General features: G+C 45.3%; 2 protein-coding genes across 4 annotated transcripts in view; both read left to right on the forward strand.

Moving 5' to 3' along the window:
- The window catches only part of IFNAR2 (interferon alpha and beta receptor subunit 2), a 32,667-nt gene extending 15,991 nt beyond the window's left edge, over window positions 1-16,676 (forward strand). For both annotated transcript variants that reach the window (XM_046003244.1, XM_046003245.1), the window contains exons 6-9: window positions 1,026-1,183; window positions 4,558-4,726; window positions 9,675-9,805; window positions 14,578-16,676. In XM_046003244.1, the coding sequence (XP_045859200.1) occupies window positions 1,026-1,183; window positions 4,558-4,726; window positions 9,675-9,805; window positions 14,578-15,240 (1,121 nt within the window). In that variant the 3' untranslated portion in view covers window positions 15,241-16,676. The remainder of the gene's footprint in view (window positions 1-1,025; window positions 1,184-4,557; window positions 4,727-9,674; window positions 9,806-14,577) is intronic.
- Window positions 16,677-17,465: 789 nt separating this feature from the next.
- The window catches only part of IL10RB (interleukin 10 receptor subunit beta), a 29,849-nt gene continuing 24,980 nt past the window's right edge, over window positions 17,466-22,334 (forward strand). For both annotated transcript variants that reach the window (XM_046002321.1, XM_046002320.1), the window contains exons 1-2: window positions 17,466-17,617; window positions 19,058-19,181. In XM_046002321.1, coding sequence (XP_045858277.1) covers window positions 17,569-17,617; window positions 19,058-19,181 — 173 coding nt within the window. In that variant the 5' untranslated portion in view covers window positions 17,466-17,568. The remainder of the gene's footprint in view (window positions 17,618-19,057; window positions 19,182-22,334) is intronic.

The following is a 22,334-nucleotide window of genomic DNA, read 5'->3' on the forward strand; positions in this document are numbered from 1 at the left end:
ATTCAGAAAGTGTAGAGACAATCACATATTCAAAATAGCAAATCAGTGAAATTACGGTACAACCAACCCCTTAGCAGAACAGAAGCAACCACAATGAGTATTGGGGTCATCCAGCTTTCTGTAAAAGGCCAGGAAAGAAATACTTTAGACTTTACAGGTCACACATCATACACTGTGTCACCAATTCTTCTTTCACTGTTTTACAACCCTTTCAGAACTAAAAACACCCTGAGCTGGCAGGCTGTACAGAAACCCAACCCACAAGCCATTTGGCCAGCCCTCAATGGAGATAAATATGCATTAATATGTTTATGAGATGAGTTAAGTGCAATATATTCCATGCAAAACTGCGGGTAAGAATGATTTAATTTTAGTTTAGATGCGTGTGTGTGTCTACACTAGTTCAGTTTATATACATATATGCAATGGACACACGGTAGACAAACGATGATTAACAACATTCAGAGACAGTTGTCTACTGTGTTTTCTGCTATTTCTACAACAGCTGGATATCATTACAATACGAAAAGAAGTCATTTTTACTTTCGTGTTTAGAATACAGCCTGAAAATTGGGAAAGACTGACTTCCATCCCCAAACCTGTCCTCCATTTCTCCATTAAGCAAATCACACCACTTTTATTATTCTCAGTTTTTCACCAATAAAACAAAGACATGGGGTGCCTGGGTGGCTCAGTGGGTTAAGCCTCTGCCCTCGGCTCAGATCATGACCCCAGGGTCCAGGGATCCAGCCCCACATTGGGATCTCTGCTCAGCAGGGAGCCTGCTTCTCCCTTTCTCTCTGCCTGCCTCTCTGCCTACTTGTGATCTCTCTCTCTGTTAAATAAATAAATAAAATCTAAAAAAATAAAAATAAAATAAAATAAAACAAAGACAACCCATGCCTCAACTAGGACCCTAGGCAGGCTAAAGAGAAGATAGCTATCAAGAAGTCAGGTTATGTTACAGCACTGGGAACAGTACGGTTAGACATTGGGATTTGTTTCTGATTTTGTTTTCTGAACAGTATCTTTGGAACCACCAGAGTTTGATATTGTTGACTTTACCGACCACATTAACGTCAATGTGAATTTTCCACCCGTCCTTCCCAAGATACTAGAAGAACTATTACAGTTTCACCTATCACTTACCATCGAAGAACAGTCAGGGGAGATTGTCAAGAAGGTAAGTGGTCAAAACAGTTCTGAGTTGGCTGTGAATATGTTTTTCTTTATAAAAAAGACATTTGTGGGGCACCTGGGTGGCTCAGTGGGTTAAAGCCTCTGCCTTCAGCTCAGGTCATGATCCCAGGGTCCTGGGATCAAGCCCCGCATCGGGCTCTCTGCTTAGCAGGGGGCCTGCTTCCACCCCTCTCTCTCTGTGCCTGCCTCTCTGCCTACTTGTGATCTCTGTCTGTCAAATAAATAAATAAATAAATAAATAAATAAATAAATCTTTAAAAAAAAGACATTTGTAATGACTAGAATAATTAAGGATAAAGAGGCTGAGGCAACGGGGTCTGACTAAAGGGAAGAAGTCTCCATAGTTCATTCATTGTGGAAATATGTTGACTTAGCCTAGTGGTGTGGTCTTCTTTCGAAGAATAAGTCACACACACATCAGGGAACACACAGGAAAGAGGAAGGAGTGTGGTGTAGACCAAGAGAACAGACTCATTTCAGTACAAACTGGGGCAAAATTCTAAATGGTGGAATGAATGAAAGTGGCCTCTGCTTGAGCAGCTTACATGGGCATAGCCCTTTGCCAAGTGTAAACCCTTGTACATGATACCAACCTGCAGGATACAGGGGCACATGCTTTTCAGGTAGAGGGCACCAGAAGTCAAAGGTCCTGAGGCTGGAGTGGACCCAGTGGATTTGAGAAACAGTGGGGAGCTGGAATAGAGTGACCAAGACAGGAAAATAGAAGGAGGTGAGGTCATGGAGGCAATGGGGCTCAGATCTTGTGGGACTTCAGAGTGTCATGAAGATGCTAGAGGACCCAAGCCTTTTCCAGGGTTATCCTGCCTGGTGTATTGAGAATAGATCATAGGGGCCAAAGGTAGAATTTGGAAGATCAGTTAAGAGGCTATTATGATGGTTACTACTCAGTAGGAAGTAGCAAATTATACAACTATAATTTTCCCTTTAATATCAACTTGGATTGTAATCAACACCCTAATCCTTTGATTAGGAGAAGGGCACAAAAATAACAGAGGGAAGAAATAAGCTTATGTAGCTCAGAGACTGTATCAAGTTTCTTTAAAGCTCATAATCCAGTTATATCTAATTTATATTCAATCCATGAGCTGTTAATTCTGCTTGAGATTATTATTTCTAAAATAAGAGTGCCATGCTTATTAGGATATTGACAACACTGTAAGGGGAAAATGGTGGTAGTGTGCATCTTCTTCATTAAAGAAAAAGAGTCTTTGGACTAAATTAGATCAAGAAAAAAAAGAAGAGGCTCCTGGTGGAAGCCAGGTGACAGCTGGTGGTGGCTTGGACTTCTTCGCAGTAAAGAGAAGTGGTCAAATTCTGCATATGTATTGCAAGTGGAGCTGACAGTATTTTTGGATGGGTTGGATGTGTGGTATGGCGAAGAAAAAGACAGGAGCACCTGGATAGATGGAGCTTCCATTCCATTCCATTCCATTCATTAAAATAGGGTAGATTACGGACAGAGGAGGTAGATGGTTAGATCTCAATAGCTTGGAATTGTGTATGTCCATTTTGAGGTGCCCACAAGGCATCCAGGAGGAGATATTGAGCAGGAGTTGAAGGCTCCAAGTCTGGAGTTCAGGGAGAGCTTCTAGCTGGAGAGATGTCCACGGGAGTCTTTAGCTTCTTGGTGTGTATTAATACCTTGAGAAGAGACAAAGTCATCCAGAGGCGGATATGCAGAGAGAGGATGTCCAAAGTCAGAGTCCCAGAGGACTCAAAATGGAGAGATCGAGCAAATGAGGAAACAGCAAAAGAGACTGGGAAGGAGTAACCAGCAGCGTAGGAGGAGAAGCAGGTGAGAGTGATGTCCTGGTGGCTGAGAGAAGAAAGTTCTGGAAGGAGAAAGTGACCTACTGGGTCAAATGCTATAAATGGGACATGTTAGAGGAAGACTATGGATTGATGACTGGATTTCGCCACATGGAAGTCCCGGTGACCTTGATAAGAGTGACTTGGGTGGAATGTTGGGGTGAGGATCTGGTAGGAATAGATTCCAGAAAGAGAAGGGAGCGAAAAATTGGAGATAGTGAGGTGAGCTAATTCTTCTAAGGAGTTTTTCTATCAAGAGAAGAAGAGATACTCTGTGGTGGAAAGTGGGGTCAAGGGAGGGACACTTCAAAATGGAAGAAGTAACAGGACGTTCATGTGCAGATGGAACGTCCCAGGGGGACTGGCGGAGCCACACTGTAGAGGAGATGAGGATCGATGAGCACAAGAAGGGGTTGACCTTGGCTCGGAGCAGGACTGGGCGTCTGAGGCACGAGTCAGAGTCACGGTAGGGCAAAATAGTCAGGCTCAGGGGCATGTCTGCTTGCTTAGGGAAACAGGAAGCAAGCATCTCACACTTCATCAAGATCACACAATGGCAACACCAGGTGTGGGACCTAGATATTCTCGGCTACCACTGGCTATTCCTCTTCCAGGAAGTTTCTACTTCTCTCCCCCTTTCCTTCTTCATTGCTTGTTGGCCATGCATGAGATTTCAGGTGCCCCGAGATTTTAGTTCTTTAGGGCTCGCTCGCTTGCTTGCTTGCTTTCCTTCTTTCTTTCTTTCTCTCCTCCTTTCTTTCTTTTTTTAATTCTTCCTCCTTCTAAACAGAAACTTGCTGAAAAACATTATGACAGAAGGCCATATTTGAGCTGCTGGAAATCCTAATTCATAGAACTGCTAGTATTTTGAGAACTAGAAAACATTACACAGAAGTTGTTTTTCTTGGAAGAACAACCTTCGTATCATCTCTTTAATTCCAAAATGGAACAGAACTACATGAGAAGGAAAAGGCAAGGTGTTTTAAGGGAAAAGATAAGAAATTAAACAGCACCCACAGGTCTGCCACAGACAAACTGTGTGGCTTTGGAAAGTTACCTAACCACTCTGAGCGGTAGTTTCATCATCTGGAGAATGCGGAGAATGCCCACTTTGCAGACCATTTTAAAAATCCCATTCATTAATATGTATGAAAGTACTTCTGAGGGGTAGATACATATCATTAATGAAAAATGATAATCTTTTTTTATTTTTTCATTTTTGCTGGGTTATCTCAATGCAAGACAAAAGAATCTTGTAAAAATGACATCATGGAAACCTTTATTCCTTGTTGAAACTTTTTCTACTCATTTATAAAACAAAGTTGCTAGACTAGATTTCGTGGTTTGAAAGTGTACGTTGAACGATCAATTCCTGGTCCCTAATAACTTAATCCTTTTCCCATCAAGCCAATGATATTTTTATCCCTGTTCAAGGTTTGAAGACGAATCCCCAAAGATACTGTTCAGACCTGCCTCTAAACGAAATTCTCCCTCAAAGTCTTCCTGATTTTTGGCTTCTTTTCACAGCATAACCCCACACTAGATGAAAACGTCACTGGAAATTTCACTTACGTCATCGACAAGTTACTTCCGAACACAAACTACTGTGTATCTGTTTATTTTATGCCTAGAAACCTGGAAGCAATACGCAGATCACCAGTAAAATGTACCCTCCTTCAACCTGCATGGGACACAGGTATAAGTTTTTAAAAATTCATGTGTCGCTTTTGCTCTGTGGGAAATCATATTTAATGAGAAGAATCTGAAAGTCATGGAGCACGGAAGTTATCTCTTCCCCTGAAAGCCCATCACAGTGACGTGTTCTGTTGGTCAGTCTCAGCCAAGTGATGGAGTCCCTTTGAAGGTGCCATACTGGAGGGACAGTTCTGTGTCTACCTTTATAAAGCCAAGTCCTCCTGAAATGGAAATGCTTTAATTTCAGGGAGTCAGGATGAAATTCAGTTCTGGGAACCCTTAGCTTGGCCATTACTCAAGCCAAGGTCTGGAGGAGGGAGGGATGCTGGAAGCAATTATAGGCAGAGGTATCAAAGGGTCAAATTATGGAGGTCGGGTGTGGCTCATCATTGTGGCCTGCCTCACAGGAAGATGGGCTATCGCTCGCATGTGGAAGGACACTCACTAGTGTGGCTGAGGTAGTCCCTGAGGAAGATGGAGAAGTCCTTCTGTTACAAAGGCATCAGAACAGTGAACAGCATAATTCCCGAGCCTTCCCCCAAACGGAGAAATTTGCAGTGAGACCAATCAGGCTTAGGAAAGTTCGCTGCCGCTGATTTGCCCAGGAAGTAGCAAGTTCCCTGATTGTTTTTGCCAAAAGTGAACATCTCCATCAAGAAAGCCTTTCAGAATTTCCCAGCCCCCATTAGAGTTTCTTTAACGTTCTCATTTAGTAGAGTACAGACAGTAAGGTGAGACCAGAGGAAGGAACAGTCACGGGTGTGGCTTATTTGTGGGTTAAGTGACCTACGGTCCACACTGCCTGACACATGAAGTTCCTCCTTGTGACTTTACTCTCCTGTGTTCCTCAGGGTTGGGTGACACACAGACCAATTTTAAAGGAAGAAATATCTCCTTTAATGTACCTTTAAAGGGAAAAAGCATTAGCTTCAATCATTATTAGAGTGTCAGTCAAATACAGGCAAACCTAAACTTGCGTATAAATTCTTTATGCCTGTAGCTCTTACAAAAATGTGAACTCCAAGCAAAGTTACATACTTATGTCCTCATACCAATTCTCCAACATCAGCTCAGTGTCCACCGATTTGGTTAATTTCTGACACTCTCTGGAGTTAGTGGAGGCCACCCAAACTTCTGTCCAGCCTGGCTACAAATCCAGAGGTTCCCATGACCTCCCTTCACATTTAAATAGGGCAGAAGCTCCTGTCCCCTCGGAGTCAGGCGGCGTCAACTTCCCAGTACTTCCATGTGTCCACCGGCTTGGAACCTCTCCAAGCCTTGCTGACCAGAGTTTGTACTGGATTTCATTACGTAGGTGTGATTGATTAAACTATCATCCATTAGTGACTGAATGCGATCGGCAGCCCCTCTCCCTTTCCTAAGGTCAGTGAGACTAGACGTTTCCACTTTCTAATCACCAGGTTGGTTTTTCTGGTGACCAGCCCCCATCCTGGAGCTCTCCAGCACCCTCTTGCCCTGCCTCGTCAGCATAAACTCAGATTTGGTCCCTGAAAGACACTCCTATCACTCAGGAAACTGGTGTTTTGTGCCAAGAACTAGGGGCAAAGACCAGATGTTTTATTATATTATTATTTTTTTATTTGTATTTGTATTATACCATGATCTTATAAACAAACAAAACTAATGGACTGGAGAAACTGTTTTCTCCTCTCCTCATGGAATACTTGTGTATTCCATTGGTGTGGGGGTTTTCTGCACTCCAAGTCATCCTCCCAGACCAGTTCAGGGTCTTACGATTTCACTCAACCCAACACTGTCTCCCTGGAGGTAGAGACCCGATCTCACAAGACTGTCCCACTGCCATTCCAAATGCAAGTTGCAATCAAAGTTGTCACCTGAGTGTTGGACTGACCAGCTGTAAATTGGAGATTCTCACAACCCCCTCCCTGGGTTGGATCATTCACTAGAATGACTCCCAGAACTCAGGAAAACAATTTCTTTACTGGGTTCCTGGTTGATTCCAAAAGGATATGACCCAGAAACAGCCTGGGTAGAAGAGCTGCATAGGGCCAGGTATGAGGGGAGGGGCAGGGAGCTTCTCTGTCCTCTTAAAGGGAGCACACCACTCCCCCCTGCAATTTCCCAACCTAGAAGCCCTCAGAACCTTGTCTCTTAAGGGTTTTATGCAGACTTCATTACAAAGGTAGGATTCATTAAATCCTTTGCCACTGGCAATTAATTCAACCTCCAGTCCCTCTCTTGCCCCAGAGGTCCAGGGGTAGGGTTGAAAGTTCCAACCTTGTAATCACCAGTTGGTTCTCCTGGCAACCAGCCTCCATCCTTAGGGGCTTTCCAAAAGTCATCTCCTTAACAGTAAAATCAAGTGTGGTCAAAAAGGGCTTGGATGTGAACAACAAAAGACACTCCTTCACCCTCCTTGCTCTTATCACTTAGGAAATTCCTAGGAAATTTCAGAGCCCTGTGCCAGGAACTGGGGACAAAGACCAACTAGATTTTTTTTTTATTATTATTAGAAATCACAATCTCACCAGTAAACACACAAATTAGTAGTATGACATGACAGACGGTGGTGTGCAGGAGCTCAGTCCCCACCTGGAAGATGAGTGCAGGAGCTCAGTCCCCACCTGGAAGATGAGTGCAGGAACTCAGTCCCCACCTGGAAGATGAGTGTAAGTCTGAGACCAAAGGCACACATTCTTTGGAGGTTGACATGCTCTGTGATGACTCAGTTTCTCCCCCGACTTTTCTGTTTTACCTGCTAAGAAACAGTCATGCAATAGCATGTTGTCACGTCATTTTGTCTTTACATGGTGTGAGCACATATTTTGCATATTAAATCAGCCTCCCTTCTTGTATCGTTACCCAAGACAGTGCAAGTACAGGTGTCCTTCACAATCCAAATATTGGATGTCTCAATTCTTATTGTCTGAGACTCCGAAACCAAGTAGGTTCACATAACATGGACTCCTCACTGTGGAGACTTGTCATCTGAACTACATTCAACTAGCCCAACCTGGGAACCAGACAGGTTCAGATGGTGGGAGATTCTTGACAGACCTCCTGGGACTGGTGTTCACTTCCTCAGACTTGGGGGTGAACACTGCTGTCTTAGGGGAGTACTCATCTGGGTGGAGTTTAGATCAGAGATCTAGAAAAATGTCTCCCTTCTGGTCAAGTCCCAAATTAACTGGTTGGCTCCTTCCGGAAGGCCTTGAGGGAAAGCTGTGTCCATCCATTTGACAAATATTTATTGGGGACCTACTGTATGCTGGGTTCTCTCGTAGATGCTGGGGAGATGGCAGGGACCAAAACAAATAAAATTGAGGGGCGCCTGGGTGGCTCAGTGGATTAAAGCCTCTGCCTTCGGCTCAGGTCATGATCTCAGGGTCCTGGAATTGAAACCCACATTGGGCTCGCTGCTCAGCAGGGAGCCTGCTTCCCCCTTTCTCTCTGCCTGCCTCTCTGCCTACTTGTGATCGCTCTCTCTCTGTCAAATAAATAAAAATATTTTAAACACACACACACACACACACACACACACACACACACACACGTAAAATTGAATATCCCTGATCTCGTGGAGCTTACACCGCAGCAAAGATAGAAAAACAAAAATTTAAAAAGCCACTTGCAGTCAGAAAGTTGAAATTTTCCAAAAGGAATACTGATGAGAACGTTTAGGAGCACTCAGTAGGACAGAGTGGGTTCAGTAGAACCCCATGTGGCCGAAGTCCAGCCTCAGAATGACCCAGTTGTTTTTTTCAGACAAACTCTTCCACCTCTCCTTGCCTGTAGGGTATACTGTTAAATAACAGACATTCAAGTACATTTTAAAGACCTAGTTAGCTCTGTTGAACGATTTGGAAATCAGGAATCGGGCAGCATCCAATCTAGCAAATAGAGAGGAGCTCCAGAGGGCTACAGAAAAGGAAGGGTTTTTAAAATCAGGACAAGGAAGTCACACCGAAAAAAAAGATTTTTCAAGTGAAGTCACCTCCCTTTGGGGGACAGAAAGTTATTATATCAGGTGGATTACCTTGCCGTGCTGAGCAGGAAATTCCAGAATGACCAGTTAAGATTACAGTCCCGGGGGAGGTTGAAAATGCAATCCGGTTAGGTGTTGAGACCCCGTGTGGTATGGGCCAGGCATAAGTGACTCCATTTGGGGCCCGGAGTTTTGTTTTGTTTTGTTTTTTAACAATACTAAGAGGTGGCGATGGAGCATTTGAGATGTGGCCAGAATGACTGAAAACTGAGTTTCGTGGGGTTTCTTTTCAACTTTGGTAATTAATTTAATTTTTTTGAGGTTTTATCTGTTTATTTGACAAAGAGAGAGAAAAGGAGAGAGGAAAGAGCACAAGTAGGGGGAGCGGCAGGCAGGGGAGATGTGGGCTCCCTGCTGCGCAAGGACACCCCCCCCCAATGCAGGACTCAATTCCAGAATCGAGCCACCCAGGTGCCCCTCAGTTTTGGTAATTTAAATTTAAAGAGTCATGTGCAGCTCATGGCTACTGTGTTGGAGAGTGTAGTCATAGAACATCATTAAAACTGGAAGACAGGACCATCGGGTGGCTCAGTCAGTTAAGCGTATGCCTTCAGCTCAGATCATGATCTCAGGGTCTTGGGGTGGGGGGGCTCCCTGCTAAGCGGGGAGTCTGCTTCTCCCTCCTCTCCCTCTGCCCCTAACCCAGCTTGTGTTCTCTCTCTCCCTCAAATAAATAAAATCTTTAAAAAGAGAAAGAAAGTAGCTGGAAGACATTTTAATTTGAAAAATTAAATCTGCCGCTTTTATCCTTGGAAGCTATGTATACTTGGATTACTTTTCATTCATTCTTCTGTGTTTAATAATAGTGACATTTGCTTGTTTGATAACTCATTCCACCATCAGTCCAATGTGTGTTTATTCCCATCTGTGATCATTTATTGAATTTATTTTGAAATAAAGTCATTTCTTTTTTCATCAACAGGGTCATCAGAATCTGCCAGAATAGGAGGAATAATTACTATGTTTTTAATAGCTGCTGTCTTCATAAGCACCATAATAATACTGAAACGGGTCGGTTATATATGCTTAAGAAATGATTTCCCCAAAGTTTTGGTATGTAGTCTCTTTTTAAGTTTCTTTATTTTTTATTTTAACTTAAGGATTTTTATTATACTCTCAAATATTTTCACAGCAGAAAAAAATCCCATTTTCTAAAAACACCAAGCTGTTTTATCACTGAATGATACCCAAATATATATGTTACCCAAATATATATGTATCTGTATTTCCATTTTCTGTTCTCTCTTTATACTTTGCCCACATAATATTTTTAACAATCACCTGGCATTCCATTTTCATTAAAGTATTATCTTTCCTTCAATCATTTTCCAGCTGTTGGGCATTTGAAATGGTTTCTTTTCCTTGCTTTTCTTTTTCTTCTTTGGCCTTTATGAATAACACAACGTGCTCCATTAAAATTTATTGTAAAGATCATCTTTCCGTTTGGATTATGTCAGTGGAATGTGTACACAGGTGGATTTATCTTTTAAAAAGATAAAGAATTAATTTATGCTGCCAAGTGCGACGTGTAGGTGGATACATTTCTCCAAAGCTCTGCTGACATTGATTAATCATTTTTATGTGTATAAAGGTTCGCCCACAGTTGCTCTCATTCGTGTTACTTTAATTATTAGTGAAACCAGCCCCTCTGTTTGTCTTTGTTTTTCCGTCTGTGCTACCCAGGGTACCCCCTTTCTACTCAGAACCTTCGACCCCTCAGACATATCTGGGTATTGATCTTACAACTTTTCCAAAACCTCCTCATGTCTTTTGACATGTGTGCCTATTATGGATCATTTTTTCTCTCCCGTTGCTGTCTTTCCCTCTTCGTTTTATGGTTTTTCATTCAAAATGATCTCACGTTTCTATGTTTGAACTCGTTTCACCTTTTTCTTTTCATTTTTAAACAACCACATATTTAAATATTCCTTCACAGTGGATAAAATTGTACGCTTCCTTCTCTTGGTCTTATTTGTTCGGGGCGGGTTGGGGGAGGGGTTGTTCCTGGGGGTGGGGGGTGCTTTGGGAGATTTTTGGTTACAACTGGTGTTTGAACCCAGCCGGCCTTCGGCTGTGCCTTAGGAGAGGTTAGATGCCGCTGTACTGCGTTTCACCCACACTGTGATCCCTGCCTTTCAATACATTTTTTAAAATGTATTTTTTTTGAGAAAGGTGGGGGATGCAGAACGCACACAGGTGTGCAGAGGGGGGAGGGGCAGACAGGGAGAGGGAGAATCTCAAGCAGACTCCCAGCACAGGGCTCCATCCCAGGACCCTAGATCATGACCTGGGCTGAAAACAAGAGTGAGACACTTAACCCACTGGGCCACCCTGGTGCCCCAAGAATGGACATTCTTTACCCACGGTGTAACATACTTTTCAGCCTTTTCTGCCAGCAGCCAGTGGCCTCCTTATCTCAACCTTAATCCACCTCCTCCTGTCAGCGCTGTATTTATTCCTTTGGCCTTGAGGTCTTGGGCAAATCCTACTCTAACTGCTATTTCTCATTGCAGTCTTGAGATAAAAAGGCCTTTAGCACCACACCCATTCCCTCCCTGGTAAATTCTCTGCCTGGGTTACTAGTCCTCCCCCCAGGTCTCCCTGGAATTCCTCCCCTCCCTAAGATGCGTCCAAAAAATAAATAAATTTTTTTAAAAAGATATATATATATATAATATCTCCATTATTTATTGTGTTGATCCAAGTACTGAAAGGAGGTGTTAGTAGCTTGTGTCTTTCTAGTATTCCTCCATTAAAAATTGTTACCCTCGGGTACCTGGGTGACTCAGTGGGTTAAGTCTTTGCCTTTGGCTCAGGTCATGGTCTCAGGGTCCTGGGAATGAGTCCTGTGCTGGGCTTTGTGCTCGGCAGGGAGCCTGCTTCCTCCTCTCTCTGCCTGCCTCTCTGCCTACTTGTGATCTCTCTCTGTCAAATAAATAAATAAAATCTTTAAAAAAAAATTGTTACCCTCACTATGGATCCAGGGAAACAAACTGAGGGTTTCAGAGGAGGGGTGGTTTGGGGGGAAGGGGGTAGTTGGGTGATAGGTATTAAGGAAGGCCACATGTTGTGATGAGCACTGGGTGTTATATGCAACTAATGAATCATTGAACACTACATCAAAAACTAATAATATATGCTATACAGTGGCTAAGTGAACATAATAAAAAAATTTTTAAAGGAAAAAAGGTAAATGGCTAAAAAATTGTTACTCTGTGTTTAAGTAAAAACTCTAGGAATGACAAAACAGAACACTCAACACCTAGTGTACTTGTGTATATGTGTTTAATCAACAATACATGTTAAAAAATTTTAATGGCATCTTTTTACATTTTTTTATTTATTCCTTCTTTCATTCTTTTGGGGTTTTTTTGGTTTTGTTTGTTTTTGTTTTTGTTTTTTGTTTCTTTTGGTGTTTGCATTTAACAAATATTTCCTGAGGACCTACCATGTGTCCACATGCTCCAGGCACTAGGGATATAGAAGTGAACGAAACCGATGGAAAATCTTGCCCTCCTGGATCTTAAAGTCTGAGGAGTCAGGGCAGAGACAATGATAACTTATAAATGATAGAACTGGTGAAGTTAAAAACTTCACATGAATCTAGAGATCGACTATTAAGGTTAATAAGTTTGACAGAGTTGATATCTATGAAATAGTCAATATAAAAATAAACAAGAAATTCAATACACAAATCATAGTATAAAGCTCTGTGAATTTTCACAGACTAGGTGCATCCATGTAACTCGTGCCTAAATCGAGAGAGACTATCATCAACCTGCCCAAGAGTATCTCTCCTGACACCTTCTAGTAAGGACCCCCCATCAAGAATAACCACTGTCCTGATTACTCACAGCATAGATTAGTTTTACCTGGTCTTGAACTTGGAATCCTACAGTTAAGTGGAATCACAGTTTTTAAAAAATACCATTACAGGAGCATCTGGGTGGCTCATTCAGTTAAGCATCTGCCTTTGGCTCACTCATGTCATGATCTCGGGGTCCTGGGATCAAGCCCTACCTTGGGCTCCCGCTTAGTGGAGTATCTGCTTCTCCCTCTGCCCTTCCCCCCTGCTTGTGCTCTCTTTCTCGCTTGCTCACTCTGCCTCTCTCCAATGGATAAATAAAATCTTAAAAAGAAATTTTTTTAGTAAATAACAACAAAACTACCATTACACTAGTAATAAAATATAGTGTTAAAACATTTTAAGGAGGGGCGCCTGGGTGGCTCAGTGGCTTAAAGCCTCTGCCTTCGACTCAGGTCATGATCCCAGGGTCTTGGGATCGAGCCCCGCATTGGCAGCATTGGGCTCTCTGCTCAGCAGGGAGCCTGCTTCCCCCTCTCTCTCTGCCTGCCTCTCTCCCTACTTGTGATCTCTGTCTGTCAAATTAAAAAAAAAAACACACATTTTAAGGAGTTAATCTAATAGAAGATAGTACAGGTCTTTTGTGGAGAAAATCATAAAACCTTATTGCAAGGCATTAATTAACAAAGATTTGGTCAAGTAGAGAGCCCAGAACCAGACCCACTCATAGGGAAACATGACTAATGATGAGCAGATATAGCTATGGGGAAAGGATTGGCTGATCAATAAATGTAAATATATGGGAGAAAATGAAGTTGGATCTCTACCTCACACCATACGCAAATATCAGTTCCAAGTATATTAAAGACTAACATAAAAGGCAAAACTGTTAAAGTTTTAGAAGACATGACAGGAGATTCTATATGACCTTGGGGTAAGGAAGATTCTCTCAGACACAAAAAGCAGAACCATAAGGAAGAACATTGATACTCTTTTTTTACGTTAACATTAAGAATTTCTTTTCATCGAATGTCATTGATGATGTAAAGCAATAAGAACTAAGAGAGAATATATGTAACAAATAATCATAATCATGTAAATAATCAACAAATAATTGGCATCCAAATTATATAAAGACCTCCTATGAATCAATAAGAAAAAAGATGAATGACCCAATAGAAAAATTCACCCCAAAGCTGGATTGCATAGAGTAGGGGAAGAGCAGGTTTGTCAAACTGGGCAGCCCATGTAGGCACAGGAGAATAGAGAGGAGGACGATGCCAGTGACCATCACAGGTGGACCACCTCCTCCCCATTAGCCTCCTTGGAGTTAGTTAACTGAGAGACAGAATCCACCTTCAGGGCAAGACTCAGCCTGCCTTGTATTCTCCAGAGCTCACCCAGCTAAGCTGTATCCTAGCAGTGCTCTGTTCCAAGAGCTGGAACAGAATGATCTCTGTGAGTCTTACCTGTTTAAGGTCCTCCAGTCCAGGGGACCCCGATGGAATTGCCGCCCCCCAGCATTTCTCCTCTCCCACGGTTCCCTGACATCCTTTAAGAATATCTTGGCAATCCAGAATCTAAATGGATCGATCCCCCTGACATGTAAGAAGCAGCGAGGGGAGCGGGATAGGAAGGAGTGAAAGCCAGAACCTGGTCCCTGGGGCGGGCAGCCCACCTAGCTTGAAATGCGGTCTCCCCCACCCACTACTCATGAACCTTGGGCAAGTTTCTTTACCTCTCTGCCTCGTTTTCTCACCTGTAAAATGGGGAGAAGAAGCGTAAGCCTACTTCGTGGCCAGGTTGTGAGGGTAAAATGCATTATAATGCGTAAGCAGTAGGACGAGCGTCCCGCAAATAGTAAGTAAACAGTACATACCTGTTAGCTCTTGTTCCTAATGTTGCTGGTGTTGTCCTCACCCTTCTCATCCCTGTGCAGTCACTCTCATTGAGTTTTACTATGTCGGAAAGTAAAGAACAAACAGAATTGATACTTTCTCTCTCTCTCTCTCTCTTTAAGAATTTTGATAACTTGTCAGCCTGGGTATTCCCTGAGATGCCACCATTGGAAGCAGTGGCTTTCGTGGAGGTGATTCACATTAACAGGAAGAAGAAGGTGTGGAATTACAATTACGACGACGAAAGTGACAGCAACGATGAAGCCGCGGCCCCTCTGACAAGCACAGGGGGCTACACCAAGCACGGGCTGCTGAGTGGGCTTCCCGGTCCCACCTCTGCCTCCTTGGCCACCGGGCAGGACTGCCTGGAGCCGGACCCCGAGGAACCTGACCTGTCCGAGCCGGAGGCAGAGCCACTGATGGCACCAGGGCCCAGCCCCTGGCGAGGGAAGCTGCTACAGGACCGCTTTTCCGAGGACGGCAGCTCCGCGGAAGAGGCTGCGGACAAAATTATCTTCAATGTAAATCTGAGCTCTGTATTCGTGAGCACCCTCAATGACGATTCGGACGACCCTCCGGTGTTACCAAGTTTTCCAGAAGAGACGTACGACCTAGAGGATTCCCACAAACTGGAACCAAGCTTTCTGGCCACCGGCGGGGAAGGGACACAGCCACCCTTTCCCACTCCCTCTGCAGAGTGCCCTTGGCCTGAAGATGTGCTTTCTGATAAAAGTGACAGTTCTGAGCCGGATGTTCACATCGGGGACGGCTATATAATGAGGTGAACCCCCAAAATATTTAATGACCGTGAACTGACCAATACCTACAGGGTTTCCCTCCCTGCACAGTCACTTCCTCCTCTGTGGTCTGGTCGGCTGAGTTCCTCGGAGGTGCCTGGTGATGTCATCTATGCAAATTCCATGCAAACTACCAATCTGGGAGGGGAGTCAGAACCGGACCAGCGGATCCTTCAGTGCATTGTTTAAATGTCCCAAGTGGTTTTCAGGGGCGGTCCAGGGCCCTGCGAGATTTCCGAGAAGTAATGAAATTAGCCAGGTTGGGAATGGGGAGAAACAAGGAAGACACTCAGCAGGAGTGGGTCCAGCAGGCTCAAGGAAGGAGCCAGAAAGACAAGAAAAGAGAAGGAAGGGAAGGCAGGGACCCACAAAGAAACAGAAGTCCATGTTGGAAGGAGGGAAGATCCAGCCCAGTCTTGGGTTCCTGCCACATGTCACATTCTGTCACCTACGCTCAGAAAATTCGACTCTAGGCCGCTTGTCCAGCCCTCCTCAGTTTGAGTGAGGAAGACAAACTCGTAAATAACTTTAGCGTCAGGCAGGTGACTAATAGGAAACATTTGCATGAGAGAGAGGGATAGAATCTCTGTGTCAAATTTTAAAATTAAAAAAAAAGAGCGAGAGAACAAATGCAAAATTGTTTCAAGGTCTTCAGAAGAAATAAGACACAAAATTCCTGGAGGTCCTATTTAACAATTTAAGAAGCGCTGTGTGCACTGATTCCAGGTGTCCTATGTGTGACCAAAGTTCCTGTGGAGGGGGAAAGGGGAAGGGACGTTCTGGAACATTATATAGCAAACCAGACAAGAACTGGGAGTCGAGTCTGACTCTGCTGCTATTTCCGTGTGTGACTCTAGGTACTTTGCTTAGCCTCTCGAGCCTCAGTTTCTTCATTTAGGAAATAAGGGGATTGGACTAGGTAATCTCCAAGATCCTGTGGTGCTAAGAGAAATATTAGAAAATACACAGGAGTGGAGACTCTGGCAGAGATGTGACAGCCCTGAGAGGTCCCCAAGGTGAATCAGCGGTGTGGGACCTCCTATCTCATTCCCCTCTCCCCAAGAGCAGGCTTCTCAGACCTTTCTTCTAGATCCGTTCACAAGGGGGACAACAACAATTATGAGTTCTAGTTCAAGGGCTTTGAAGAGATTATTTTTACAACCATTCTAAAGTATCAAAGGAGAGAGATGTGAGAGGAGACGGAGTTATTCAATGATCCTGATGAAATTGCCCAGGAAAGGGACTTTGTCATGTGAAGAGTCCGATTCTCCGCCCTCTTGAATCATCTCTGGTATTTTGAAAGCTTTCCAGAGTGATCTTTTGGAATGCCCTTTTTATGGCTGCTCTTCATGTGTATGTGTGTGTTTAAATTTTGTATAACGGTCTGAAGGTGGTGAAGGATAAATACTTTTTAATACAAACTTGCTCCTGTCTTCAGAGTCGTTTCTCATTAGACAGTGGGAAAAGGCAGCCGCTTTGTGGTTCTGCTGGCATCTCTGGGGTTACACAAAAGTCCCCGTGGCGGCGGCCAGCAGGGGCAAGGGAACATTCCTCCTCTGGGCTGTGCTGCTGGTGGTCACCTCGAGCAGTGCCTTACATCATCCTGTAATTACCCTGCTCTGGGATTTCCAACCTCACCACTGCCCAAGCTTCAGAAGAGGAAATTAAACCTCTCTCAAGCGGTCTTGTGAAAGTAACAAGTTTTGGCCCCGTAAATGACTTGGTTTTGTGATGTTCATGCCTGGGTAAGAGGGGGCGAAGAAGATCCTTTGGAACTGTCTTTGCTAGTGGGGTCTTTTTTTAAAATCAAGCTATTTGCAGGGAGAGGGGATCGGAGAGAAAAGTTGGAGAAAGTTTTCACGGCAGAAAACTTGGGAAATACTGATCGGCGTCAAGAAAAACCACCACCGCCCTCAACCCCGCGTAGAACCTCTGGGTGGGAGTTGCGGTGTATTTCTTTCACTCGGAAAAGCATGCACTTAGTTTTGGGGGACGCGTCTCCCCAGTCGGGGCACTGCGCGGACAATTTTCCAACCGTTTTACTACTGGCGTTTTCCACCCACCCGCTGGGGAAACAAGGTCGCCTCCCTCCGCACCTCCCCTCCAGCCGCCAGCAAACCTCCCCCCGCCGCGCACACCGCCCTCTCCCCACGCGAAGGGCGGCGCCTGATCCCGGCCGGGGCGGGGCCCGGGGGGCGGGGCCTCGTGCAGCCCCGCCCGTCCAGGACCAGGAAGCGGTCTGCGCGCGGGGTCGGAGGACCCGCGGGCTCTTCGGGGCGCGGCCCCCTGAGCGCCCTCCAGGCTCCCGGCGCGGCCATGCCGCGGAGCCTGCGGAGCTGGCTGGGCGGCTGCCTCCTTATGTCAGGTGAGGGGTCCGCGGGGAGGGGGCGCCGGGCTGTCCCCCGGGGCGCCGGCTGGTCGGTGCGCCGCGCGCCTCCCGGGCTCCGCGGCCCGACGTTCCCTTGGGAACTGGACGCCGAGCTCGGACGCCGGCCGCGGTGGCCCCGGGGTGACCCCTGAACGGACCCCAGAGGCGCACTGGGAGTGATCGGGTGCCGGGTCCGGCCACCAAGGCCTCCCAGTCAGTCCTCAGCACCCCAGCAGAGGTGCTCCGCCCCCCAGCAGCACAGCTCTGTGCCTTCGGAGTTCTAAGTCCACCGAAACCTTTTCTGCCCTCCTCTGAATTTCCTGCCCGGCTTCAAACAACCATGGACCGCTCCTTCCTTTCTGATGAACTCATCCCCGGCCTTCCAGGATACCACTCGGTCCTGGTTTTCCTCCTGCCTCTCCGACTGCTTCTACCTGGGATCCTTCACCTCGGCCAGATCTCGGTATAGCCCAGTTCTTGCCCAGGCCCTCCGCTATCCCTGTAGGGGAGACCAGCAGAACCCCGGTGTTAAACACCGGCTATAGGCCGGTGACTCAAATGTGAATCTCTGTTGGCCCCCCCTTGGGTGATGGGCGGGCGATGGTTTGTCATACTCTTCCGTCTGCTTTTCTGTATGTTTGATATTTTCTATTAAAGAGTTTAGAAATGGGGCGGCTGGGTGGCTCAGTGGGTTAAGACCTCTGCCTTCGGTTCAGGTCATGATCCCAGGGTCCTGGGATCTGAGCCCCACATTGGGCTCTCTGCTCAGCAGGGAGCCTGCTTCCCCCTCTCTCTGCCTGCCTCTCTGCCTACTTGTGATCTCTCTCTGTGTCAAATAAATAAACAAAATCTTTAAAAAAAAAGTTTAGAAATGATTTCTGCTATTAGCCCAGATCTCTCCTTTGTGCACCAGGCTCCTCTCTCCAGCTGTCTGGGACATTTCTGCATGCGTATCTCTCCCCATCTCAAACCTAATGCAGCAGAAATGGGACTCTTGATGTCCTTGCCCCCAACCCCAATCAGGGCTTCGGATGCTTAAGCCAGGAATGAATATTAAGTTCTCCACAGCAAATGTATCAGAAAGTCTAGAATCTATACCTCTGGAAATATACCTGAAATCTATCTACCCGCCCCGTGACACCTTTCTCCCACCACCTAAATCCTGGTCACCCCACTCTGTCTCCACTTCACTCTTGCTCTCTGCCCCCCCACTCCCGCCTCCAACACCACCAACCCCCCCCCCACCGTGGTTCTTCAGATAAAATCCAGACTCCTCAGTACAGCTCATGTGTGTCTTTTTCCTTCTCCCACGTGCCCATTTGAAGACATGGAGCCATACATGAAGACATGGAGCCATCCAAGTGTTGGATACAGTCGTTTACTAGTGCAACCTTTTTGAGGAACAAAGATGCAGACATTTCCCTTTTATTTTTACAGCATTAGGAATGGTACCACCTCCTGAAAACGTCAAAATGAAGTCAGTTAATTTCAAGAACATTCTACAGTGGGAGTTGCCTGCTTTTCCCAAAGGGAATCTGACTTTCACAGCTCAGTACCACAGGTGAGTCTGGGGTGCTCTTGGGAGGAAGGCCCTGAGCTGGTCACTGGACCAGACCACAGGAAAGAGCCTGACTGCCGTCACCCACATGACCATGACAGCCCACAGGGAACTTCCCTGCTGACCTTTTTCTCTTTGTCCGGGAGATTCTTGTGAAAGTTCTGTTCTCCGAAAAGAGACAAGTAAAATCTTTTTTAACTTTTTTTTGTTGGAATAGCTTATCGTTTGATGATCAGAGGGCCACTGGTAGGTAGATACAGACATTTGATCACGTGGCTATGGATGTCATTGGCCATAGCGGTAGCCTGTTGTCACACAAGCATATGGGATTTGTCACAATTGATTTTTTGTGTGTTTAAAGATTTATGTGAGAGAGAGCATGAGAAGGGAGAGGGTCAGAGGGAGAAGCAGACTCCCCGTAGAGCTGGGAGTCCGATGGGAGACTCAATCCCGGGACTTCGGGATCATGACCTGAGCCGAAGGCAGTGGCTTAACCAACTGAGCCACCCAGGTGCCCAACAACTGATGTTTTTTAAGAGAAAAAGTATCACTGAGATCATCTCCACTTATGACAGCAGGATTGCTCAAAGTCAACAATTTGCAAGTGGGAGGCATCCAGGAAAACTGAGATATGCAAAACAAGAGGGTCCTTGCCATGCTGTCTCCCATGCCCTCCTGCAGATGATAACAGAACACTGACACGCTGGGGGGGTGCACATAATTTGCATAATGGGTACTTAATTATTCTGTGGCTGTGTCCTGAAATAGAAGGTAAGACAGCTAGCTACCCACTGTGAAAAGCTCAGCCTCTGAAAGCAGCAGAGGCTTACGAAGAAAGGGTGAATGTCACCAAGACGGTTATCTCAGGGTTGCTCTGATCTCCCAGTACCGGCCCCGCCTGTCAGTTTTTCTCTCTGCCAGCCCTCCCTCATATTCACCATCATATACCACGGGTTAAATGCAGGTGACACACCTTGATGCCAAGTGCAAACAGCAGCAGGAGGCCAAAGGGTGATGAGCCAACACACCTGCTTCCAGTGTGACTCAGAAGCATACAAAGACAGACAGTCACTTCGATGAAGCAGGAGGAAACACAGAGTCCCAGATACCATTAGTCCCACACTCCTTCTCATGCAGATTTCTTTTACAAACACATCCCAGGCCTGTTGAAGCAGAGAAGACATAGAAAGATGAATAAGATCGTCTTTGTTGACTTTTGGGGGCACTTCTTAGTTCAAAGGAGTGCCCCGCTAACAGAATTTTAAGATTTCATTTTAAGATTAGATTTCAAGATTTTAAGATTTCAAGTACAGTATCAAAGAACTTCCAAATAGCTTATATCCAGATTCACCGGTTTTTAAGGGTTGCCATGTTTCCTTTGTCCCTCTTTGTCTTACATCATGTCTTACCTTTGTCCCTTAATATTTCATGGAGAATTTCCTAAGAGCAAGGATGATCTCTTACATCACCCCCTGTAGCTGTTGAGGTTGGCACCTTCCATGTTGGGGCTGGACTTCCATCTGACCTACAGTCCTTCATCAAACTTGTCAGTTTCCTCGAGGATTTAGGACAGGTGATTCTGCCATTCATTTTTCCCCGGTGTGTATTTTCTACCATTCATTGGTTTGATAATTTCATGTCTGTTTCTGCGGTCTTGACAGCTCTACAGATTTCACTCTGCAAAATTAACCTCCCTCTCTCCCTCTCCCTGTGTACCCGTTTATGCTTTGTTGTTCCGTTCTGTGCCATTGTAGTAGAGGCCTTTGGTTGGGATGTTCAGTCTTATAGACGCGAATTCCCAGTAGCCTGGTGCTGCGTGTCCTTAGCACCAAATTCCAGACTGAGGTGGGATGTGCTGGGAAAACAAAGCGTGTGCTGGGGGTGTCCCTGGGGAAGAAATTTGATCTTGAAAAATCTGATTGCTGTTTTCCGTGGCTCGTGAAAGATTTGTTTGGAATTCAGCTTGAGAGGTTGGGTAGCACAGACTCTTACATGTGTGCGCAGGGTGGGGTGAGCAGAGCCGGCGCACTTCAGGAGGATGGATTGGTGATTTGAATATGGAAACATCTTTGAAAAGGAGATGTAAATGTGGGGAATGGGTTCTACGACCTACTTAACGGGGAGAAAAATATGTCTAAATGTCATAAAAATGACCTGGTGAGAGAGAAGTTATTGCAAAACAACTTCTGGAATGTTCCATGTTCCAGCCAGTTGATACGTTAGTTTAAATGAAGGAAGTGACCTCAGGAGAGAGAGCCCCCTTCATGCTGTGACCTCTGGAGTCTCTAAACGGTGGGATGTTAGGCAGCCCATGAAGAGTTTGGATTGTCGAATGTTTGTGGGATAGTATGAGAAAAGAGCAGATTGTAGAGTAGTCTGAGCCCAATTATCTCTACCTACTTTTAGCCAGAAATTGTTCTGGGCATCACCAAGAATGCGGTGAGGTGTGGTGTGGTGCCTAAGACTCGGGGCTCTGAAGTCAAGCCGATCCCAGCTCTGTTGGGCAAGTTTCTCAGGTTCTCCATCCCTGCACCCCATCTTTAAAATAGGAGTGATGCCTGTTCTGCCCTCCTGGACTTGAGGTCATACAGGTAAAAACACTTCCTGCCCCGCTTGACACCTATGTGCTTGACGAGTGGGCTGTTACTATTTTCATCATCATCACCTTCGTTGTCACCTCTAAGGACAGCCAAATCAGAGGAAGGAACCAGTCAGACAAAGCCCCCCCTTTTTGCGAGACTAGAACCTGGGTGCCCTCCTCAGGTGGTCGCAAGGTGGTCACACACACCTGTCAGGCTTCTCAGACATCATTTTCCTTCTTGAACTTCACGTGTCTGCCACCCTCCCTTCAAGAGTGGGTGTCAGGGCTCCAGCTCTGTTCTAAACCCATTGTATAAAACAAATCTGTGTAAGGGTGAATCGTTGCAAGATGAATGGATAAAGAAGATGTGGTATATATATATACAGTGGAATACTATGCAGCCATCAAAAGAAATGAAATCTTGCCATTTGCGACGACGTGGATGGAACTAGAGGATATTATGCTTAGTGAAATAAGTCAATCGGAGAAAGACAACTATCATATGATCTTCCTGATACGAGGAAGTGGAGATGCAAGAGGGGGGTTTTGGGGGGCAGGAAAAGAATAAATGAAAC

This window comes from Meles meles, chromosome 4 (genome assembly GCF_922984935.1).
Source record: "Meles meles chromosome 4, mMelMel3.1 paternal haplotype, whole genome shotgun sequence".
In the NCBI taxonomy this organism is placed as follows: domain Eukaryota; kingdom Metazoa; phylum Chordata; class Mammalia; order Carnivora; family Mustelidae; genus Meles; species Meles meles.